Here is a 9,172-nt window from a genome sequence, read left to right on the forward strand (position 1 = left end):
TTCTGCATCTAATAGTTGAGATTTGTCAAAATCACATATTCATATCTCCCTAGGTGATATTGCTAGCTCCAACGGCATGACCTTGTCAGCCTCTCATAGCTAGATGTGGTTTCGTCGGTTGTCCTCGTGCAAAAAAGATGAACAGTTATGACGAAGGCAAAATTGAAAAACGAAAAAATTGGTGAGAGTAATTTTGGAAGATAAAAATTAGTAATCTTATAACAAGCTTTCCAAAAATGCTAAAAGCGCAAAGTAGGTGGGACCTTCACAAGTTCGGCATTTGGCCAAAGGGTTGGGAAAAAGAAATTGCCAAAAACTCTTTAAATCTCCCATCCAACTGGAAATGAACCACAATTACAGTCCAATTACATGAAGGACGCAAAGGAAGCCTCAAAGCCAACTTTTTTTTTTTTTTTACATGGATTTCATGCAAAGAAATCTAATCAATCAAAGGGTAGCTTGAGGACCATAAAAGAGCACAATCAATCATCAAAGTGATTATTCCTCTTCGAGAACAGAGCAAAGGAGGAAAAAGAGAGAAAGCAAGCAACAGTTACGGATCCCCCTTCAAACAGACAGACAGTCCTCTTCTCTTTTCTCTCAGTCCTCGTAGTTTGAAGACCGCACTTTCTCTTTTCCCTTTTTTCCTCTTTCCTATCTCTCTAGTTTTGTATATTACTGGCCAAGGAAAACAAAAAAGAAGAATAAAGAAATCAGCAAGATAAAGCACACCCAAAAGTGATGGTTCCACTTGTATTTAGCATTGCTTTTTATTGCTTCTAAATATATTTTATGCTCTCCCACTATTGGAGGAGACTAGCTTTCACATACCCATAAAACTTTTGTAATATGTATTTAGCAAAAAGCCTTCATTTCGGAGAGAGAGAGAGAGAGAGAGAGGCAAAAGTTACATCACATGCAATCCACTTTACATACACACAAAAATAAAAAACACACATTCTTACCTCACCTACAAGAAAAGAACAAACCCATTCCATTAGCATAAAATCTCACTCACACCCTCTTCACTTCACACATGCATATGTGCACCAACCACTCTCTCCCCTTGTTAGCTTGTTAGCTTACTCTCTTCCAAAACAACCCTTTGCATGTCTCACCCCATGAAACTCACAAACCCAAATCCACCTCACCGAATTTAAATCTCCTCAACATCATCTTCTCTATATTCGCTGTTGATTCGGGGAAAGATATACAAGAATGAGAACTGGGGTCTGCACTATCCCACAAGCCCTCACTCCAGAGGCAACAACAGTAGTGAAGCAAGCAGTGACCCTAGCAAGAAGAAGAGGCCATGCCCAGGTCACTCCTCTTCATGTTGCTAGTGCCATGTTAGCTTCCTCCACGGGCCTTCTCAGAAGGTCTTGCCTTCAATCTCATTCCCACCCTCTTCAATGCAAGGCCTTGGAGCTTTGCTTCAACGTCGCCCTCAACCGCCTCCCTGCCTCCACGTCCAGCCCCCTCCTCAGTCCACACACGCCTCACCCTTCTCTTTCCAATGCCCTTGTTGCCGCCTTCAAGAGGGCGCAGGCTCACCAACGCCGTGGGTCGGTTGAGAACCAACAGCAGCCGATCTTAGCCCTCAAGATCGAGGTCGAGCAGCTGATAATCTCGATCCTGGATGACCCGAGCGTGAGCCGGGTCATGAGAGAGGCTGGCTTCTCGAGCACCCAAATCAAGAATAGAGTAGAGCAAGCTGTCTCCATGGAAGTCTGCTCACAAGGTCCAAAAGCACCAAACAATCACCCTAAAGATCAAAGTGTCAACACTTCCAATAATCCCAAGCCCCTTGCTCTTGGGTCATCCAATGTGTCTCTATCCTTGCACTCAGGTCTTGCCGGGCCGCTAGCTCAGGGCAACAGCAAGCCAGCCGAGCCGGCTCGTGCCACCGACATCGCGAGTGTGATAGAAGCAATGATGGGGAAGAGGAGGAACACCGTTGTGGTGGGAGAGTGTGTGGCCAGTGCAGAGGCGGTGGTAAGAGGGGTCAAGGACAAGCTTGAGAGAGGACACAGTAATGGCTCAGGTGTTGAATTAACTATGAGGTCACCACCAGTCCAATTCATGAGCCTCCCAATCTTGTCCATGAGGAACTCCTCTAGGGATGAGGTGGAGCAGAAACTTGTGGAGCTGAGAGGGGCCGTGAAGAGCTGTGTTGGGAGGTCCTCAGTGGTCGTTCTCTATTTGGGAGATGTGCAAGGTCTGTGTGAGATGTGGCTGAACTTTGTGGAGCATAGGAGGAGGATGATGATGAGCTACAGCTATCATCCACTGGAGCACATAGCGATGGAGCTCAAGAAATGGGTGTGTGGTGGAGGGGTCGGGGAGGTTAACAAAAGGGTGTGGCTATTGGGTGTGGCCACTTTGAGGACATACATGAAGTGCAAAGCAGGCCATCCTTCCTTGGAGACTGTATGGGAGCTTCACCCTCTCACTGTTCCTGCGGGAAGCCTCAGCTTGACTCTCAATTTTGACTGGTAAATTTTTCTTTTTATTATTTTATTTAAGGAAATTATCAGTTCACTCTACCTATTCTTTCGCTAGGTTTATCGTTAAGTCTTTCCCTTGTTGATAGAGTGCTTTACTATTATGGGTTGTTGAATTTCAGTGATTGGCAATCTGAGGTGAAATGCAAGGAAGCTAAAGAAGAGTCAAGCTGGTCACCGTTTGACAATATTAATGGAGGACACGGTAATAACCAGCTCGCATGCTGCTCCGACTGCATGCTCAACTTTGACAAGGAAGTCCAAACTGTAAGGAGCAAGTTAGACTCCATGACCACTTCAAGCAGCTCAAGCCTCCCTTCATGGCTCCAACAATACAAGGATGAGAAGACCAGAGATACTGTCAATTTTCAGGTAATTTTATATACATATATACACACACACACGCGCGCGCGCACAAATACGTATGTATTTCTTTATTTTCATTTTTGGACATTAATATGTCCTAAATAATGACATAGATGCTAAAACTTTTGTCATTCTCCTTAAATTAGCAGAACTGTGTGAATGTCAAGAGTCTCTGCAAGAAGTGGAACACATTCTGCAGTGCAGTTCACAAGCACCAACCGCAATATCCTGAGAAAGTCCTCAAGTTCTCTTCGACGCCTTCTTCTCCAAGATCGCTGTCTTCTTCGCTGCATCGTCACAGCCAATTCAGCTGGCCGAATTTGTTAGAATTCAAGCAGTCATCGCCAAAAGAGCACCAGTTTTGGACTCCCGAGACGAGCTATGACGACAAGAATGACGAGAGCGACGTGAAAATGTTCATCCCAGCCGAGAGGAACAACCCAAAACCGGACCTTTTGTCCAATCCCAACTCAAGTCCTAACTCAGCTTCATCCAGCGAGGTGATGGAGGACATGAACAATACCGATAGCTTCAAGGAATACAGCACTGAGAACCTGAAAGTCCTGTGCGATGCATTGGAGATGAAGGTTCCGTGGCACAAGGATATCGTTCCCGAGGTTGCAAGAACTGTCCTCGAGTGCAGGTAACAATGCAAATTATGATTTTGTATTTGGTTTCAAATCGTAGATACATAATTATCAATGAAATTAACAAACCAGATGAGGAAAAAAAAACTATACAGCTACATTAATTTAATTTATTTTGTTTAATAACGAACCTATCAAAATGAGCGCGCTTATTTTTACTCCCCTTGCTCAACCAAGAAGCACATTCTTTTCTTAAAGTAGTTTTATCTATTTATATACTAACCATACGATAGAGTGTAAACCTTCATAGTAAATAAAGGGAAATGATAAGCACGCTAAGAACTTTTACTATATAACTTGCTCATTACATTATTATTATGTGATACATTTTTCATTGAGCTTAAGCAAGTCTGCTCGCTGTGCATGAATATAATTATTTAAGGACCAATCTGCTATCGACCACGTTACTTAATGAACCTATTTGAGATAGATTCTGAAGTCTTCCACGATCCACTATCAAGAGATTTAGAAATAAGATCATGTGTATAACAATGAAGCAAAAGCTGTTTCATTTCGCTTTGATGTCATCGATTATTTCCCTTCCAAGAAAATGTAGCATTATTTTCTCTAAATCAGAATATTATCTGTCCACAGATCCGGAAGGCGAAGTTACGACTCGAAAGACAGAAAGAAGAAAGAAGAGACGTGGATGCTCTTTGTGGGAATCGACTCTCTTGCCAAGGAGAAGATTGCAAGAGAACTGGCAAAGACCATCTTTGGTTCTCAAACCAACTTTGTCTCAATTGGCCTGACCAGCTTCTCCTCCTCAACAGGAGGATCAGATTTGACCGAGCACGGCAAGAACAAGAGACCAAGAACCGAAACAGGTCGCCGGTATCTGCAAAGATTTGGCGAGGCGGTGAATGAGAATCCACATAGGGTGTTTTTCTTGGAGGACTTGGATCAAGCTGATCACTTTTCTCAAATGGGTGTCAAGAAAGCTATTGAAAGCGGCAAAGTAACACTTGATGATGATGATGATGATGATGAAGTGGCCTTGGATCTTCAGGATGCTATTGTGATCTTCAGCTATGAAAGCTTCAGTACTGTGTCAAGAGCTTGCTCTCCAGCCACAAGGCAAAAGATAATTGAAGATCAAGAGGAGGAAGAGAAGGATGAGCATCAAGCTGACTCAGCGAAACCAATCAGTGAGTCACTAGATTTGAATGTGGCCATTGAAGACGACGGTGATCATATTTCTGGAGGTGGGAATTGGATTATGGATTTGGTTGATAAGAAGATCATCTTCAAAGTTCAAGAACTATGAGCGTAGGCAAGCGAGACCAAAAATGATTTAACCGTTGGTCCTATTTTCTACTTTTGTTATCTTCTTTTTAGCTTTTTTGACAGAATTTTGGGGAGGGGAAAAGGAAGAATACACATCCGAAAGAGTTAAGAGAATTATATGAGTGTTTGCAAGGGGATTGGATTTGTTGGCTTTAGCAGTTGTATAGTATTATACTTAGTAGGTGGGTGGATAGAATCTTAATTTCTATTCATGTCATGTAATATATAATTTCGTTAATTGGGGATTTTCTTTGGTCTTAGCATTCCAATTTCGTATTTGATTCCCAATGTGATTGAACGTACAATATGTTCCATCTAGACCCGCAAAATCAAGGTCACAGCGTAATTCAAATCTGATGTTAAATGTGCTTTGAGGAAGACGATGAATATATGCATGGAAACATCAAGTTGATCAAACTTATAATTGACTTAATTCATCCCTTAAATGAAGCCAGCGCATCTCGTAGAAGGTATGGAAATAGTCAGAAGGCTTGTGTCACGCTTTGGTGGTGGGAGTCCGTACCCAAGCATGCCATCGATGTTTTGTGATTTAAGTCCTTAGCATCGACAAACATGTATAACACAAGCTGACTAAGGTATAGGCACGATTACATTACTGCAAATAATTTAGGTGCTCACTTGAGGTGAGAGTAAAAAAGTTATCTACAAGGAAGAACAGAGGAATATAAATATATACAAATATATTCTAAGTCTAAGATTTCAGACAAGAAAATCAGTGTTGAATTTATGAAAATCAAACGACATGGATACAATATGTAATTTAGAAGTATGTCAATAATTCTCTCCTTCGTGAAAACGTAAATTCAGGGGTCAAGAGTGTGAGTATATATGGAAAGCTCTTGATGCCTCTTCTTATATTTTCTCTGAATTAGTGTATGGATCCTCTCTTTTGAATGAGCATCCCTCTTTATAGTATTTGACAAGAGCTATTGGAGAAGGAAATCGATTTTGGAATATAGAATATGTATTCACTAAGATGATACTCCATTAATACACACATATATATATGTATATATATGTATATATATTAAACTTCGAATAGCATGAGGATGGAGCATATGCATGCACCTCGACTAGTCGTCGCCTCGTCAAAGTCTTGGTTGCCAATCATAACTAGTGCAGTTTTCTTGCTGACGAAAAGGGGTGGGAAGCCTAGCAAACAAAAAGGAAAAAAATAACGAATGATTCATTACTTATGAGCGATGCAAGAGGAAAAAGCAAGAAAGCAACTTTAATAGGGGGAGGGGGCGGAGGAAAAAAAATGGAAAAATTCTCTTCCACTGGAAATTGGAAAAAGCAGATCACTTTTCATTAAATCGATGGCGATCTTAACTTTAAGATTGCTTGATGATTTCAAAACCCTCGACCCAACATTCTCATCTTTTAAAAGATATGGCGGGCGTGATCAGAAGCTCGAAAAGAGAACGAAAGATCACATTTGTGAAAAACAAGGAGAAGCATCCTGTCTTTAGACCGCAAAAGATGTTCTAACTTTGGAATCCGAAAAGCTTAAAGGAGGAAAAAGTGCAATTAGGAACACTTCAATTAAGGAATTTTTCACACTTGGCCAGAAGGAAGCAAGATATCAGCCGAGGGGGAGTGACTGGGAGAGTCATGCTTCATGTGGAAATGTAGGGAGGGAAGACAAGGTTCAAAGAGGTGGAGGATGCAGAGATTGTCTTTTTCTCTTTTCCTTTTCTTTTCCGGTCGCAATAGGGCCGACGTGATAGACGCGAACTTTTGGATTAAAGAGAAAGTGACAATTTAAAAATTTATAAAATCTTAACGGCGGTAGACCAATATTTAGTAACTAGACAAAATATAAGAAGTGATATTTGAAAATTATAGTGAATATCTATTGGCTAGAAGTTTGACGACTAGCTTTGCTCATCATAATAAATTTTCTCATCGAGATAGAGACGATCACTCGTATGAAATTGGTACACACAAAATATACAAAGTGACTTCACTAGTTATTCATGAGAGCATCACATGTAAACACTCTCGTGTTCTACAAACCCTCATCATTTTGGTCACTCGCTTGTCAACAAATCACATGGCTATCGTCACATTTTTTAATAGTGTCCAGCTCAATGTTCACACTCATACAAATCGATTCAAACGACAAAATCCCAAACCGGTCAAATCCAAATGCGCTTTTCCCAGCCAAAATGCTTTGACTGCTCCTTTTCCGAGCTTTCACAAGCATTTAGTGGGGCACTTTTGTCACATGAGGAAATATATGTATGTGTATTATAAGTATATACATATATATGTATATATGGCCTCGAGCTCTGTTCCCATTGAGGGGAAAGGAAAAGGCCACTAAAGGCCTTACCATAGAAAGTGAAGTTGTTCAAATTTCATTTTGCCTTATCTCTCCTTTCAGAAACCGAGTGAGAGAGAGAGAGAGAGAGGGAGAGATTCCTTTCTTGCAAGTAGTCCTTGCTTTTTCATCGCCTCGGTGACTGTTTTGATTTTTTTTCTTTTGTTTGCCCCCTCCTTTTGGTTTTGGGGCTAACCCACTTTTAAAAGGCGAGAAGATTATGTTATAATCTAGAGATTGATTTGATCATTATTGGGTTTTTAACTAAAGTAGCCGACATCAAGAACGGCACTGGGGTTAAAGAAATCGGCCATTCGATGGTTCGGACATATTCTGAAAAGCTGAGTCCCAGTGCTGCTTATGTTCTCGCCTCATCATTCTCTGAATTTTATCACAATGTTCATGCTTCTAACAACCTGAACGTATTCACACTGCAAGAATAACGTGGAAATAATTGTACTCGAGAAAGTTCAGCAAAATGGTTGATTATCTAAATCTAGTTACTCGTGTTCAACTTGTTTGGAAATAATTGCTTGTATTATTTGAAATAATTAATTAATAGAGAGTGTTTTCATTATCGACAATAATATATGTCTAATATTTTAGTGGATAATAAAATTATTTTTTTATTAATTCGCTCTTGTAGACAATATAAATGATCGTTTTTAGAAAAATGTCTTCCACATCAAGCTTAGACTTAATTTATTTTGCGGAAAATGAATGATTTTGGAAAATATAGCTAATAAATAATGTTTTTATTATCCATAACATTTTAGGTCTAAACTTTTTTTGAAAACCGTAAAAATATTTTTCGCTCATTTAATTTTACGAGTTCTACAATCATATCATTTTTCAAAAAAAAAAGTTTTCAAATTCTTAATTTTCTATGAAAGAAACAAACCGTTTTGTTTTCTAGGGTCGATTGGCTCCGCCAAATGAAAATTCAAGTCTTTTTGCATCATTTGTTGGATGTGCCGATGGAATTGTTCATACACCTTGTACCAACCTGTGGTCGTCCTTGGTGGTGGTGGGAACTTGGTGTCTTATAACTATCATTACAGGGAGCTTGTGTTGTGTTGTTCATGGGAATTGGAAATGCTAGCAGAGTAGACTAACAATCAACATTAACCATACCACCAAATATTCAGGCAAATCATACATTGTCCACTAGCTGTAGCTGACTTATCCATAGGGTTAATCCTTGTTAGCAGTAACTGCAACGATGCAGTCAAATAATCGAGTTAAATGCAATGCATGTTTTCAACCACTTGATCAGTGATTACATGTCGCATGTGCTAATCTTCTTTGTTCTTATCCACTGCCATTGGTCAAAAGATGCCATTCATTAGTCGAACCTTCGTATGCATCGCGTGTGTATCGATATCTTGAAGATGGGTTTTCTTTTTTGTGTGTGTGTGTGCATATTTCATGAGGGTTTTTTCTTCTATGCATGGCAAGCCACTTATGCCAGCCGTTTTGGACAGATGAATGCTAGGGGGGGACGAAATCTGAGAGAGAATAAATGATGATTAGATATGAAAAGTGAAGAGAGGAAAAAAGTGGGTTCAAAAAGAAGCATATGAATGCACTACTTTCTATGGGGGGTGTGGCTCATTCGATCTCTAAAGCATTCAAAATCTTCCTGCTTTCCAAGGGCATTACCATCTTTTCCTTTATTTCCTTTTTCCTCCTTTCATTTTGGCAAAAACTTGAACTTCATCTTACATCAGACAAGCTTCCACGCCACAAAATCTAGAGAGAGAAAGGCAGAGAGAGAAAGGGGGAGAGAGAGGGGCCCCACAAGAAAGAGATGATGCCAACGATCGGGGTTAAAATTGAAATTACAAAAAGAGAAAGAGAAGGAAATTAAAGAAAAAGGAAAAGATTTGGGGATGGAGACAAAGTTTCTACTCCATCAACTTTGTGCAGTCTTTAGGAAAAGAGAGAAAGCAAGCAACGGCTGCTTCTTAAAGGTCACACCCCCCATCATCAGCCTATAAAAGAAAGCTCTTCTTTTCTGC

General features: G+C 40.2%; 1 protein-coding gene across 2 annotated transcripts; it reads left to right on the plus strand.

Annotated features, from left to right (window-relative positions):
* Nucleotides 1–1,026: 1,026 nt before the first annotated feature.
* LOC104421148 (protein SMAX1-LIKE 3) lies at nt 1,027–5,067 on the plus strand. Of its 2 annotated transcripts, none has more exons than XM_010032999.3 (4): nt 1,027–2,495; nt 2,627–2,876; nt 3,017–3,513; nt 4,112–5,067. In XM_010032999.3, exons 1-4 carry the CDS (start codon nt 1,219–1,221, stop codon nt 4,782–4,784), a joined length of 2,697 nt encoding a protein of 898 aa, XP_010031301.1. In that variant the 5' UTR covers nt 1,027–1,218; the 3' UTR covers nt 4,785–5,067. The 2 variants fall into 2 exon arrangements, with proteins under 2 accessions (XP_010031301.1, XP_010031302.1); XM_010033000.3 differs by having other exon boundaries at nt 3,020–3,513.
* Nucleotides 5,068–9,172: the final 4,105 nt, after the last annotated feature.

The sequence above is a fragment of the Eucalyptus grandis genome, chromosome 1 (assembly GCF_016545825.1).
Source record: "Eucalyptus grandis isolate ANBG69807.140 chromosome 1, ASM1654582v1, whole genome shotgun sequence".
Classification (NCBI taxonomy): domain Eukaryota; kingdom Viridiplantae; phylum Streptophyta; class Magnoliopsida; order Myrtales; family Myrtaceae; genus Eucalyptus; species Eucalyptus grandis.

Excerpts from the sequence above, each read along its gene's own strand:
- LOC104421148 (XM_010032999.3), top strand. The coding sequence starts at position 1,219 with ATGAGAACTGGGGTCTGCACTATCCCACAAGCCCTCACTCCAGAGGCA. Across the intron at positions 2,877-3,016 it reads GAGATACTGTCAATTTTCAG|CAGAACTGTGTGAATGTCAA; the intron begins GTAATTTTATAT and ends TCCTTAAATTAG. Across the intron at positions 3,514-4,111 it reads AGAACTGTCCTCGAGTGCAG|ATCCGGAAGGCGAAGTTACG; the intron begins GTAACAATGCAA and ends ATCTGTCCACAG.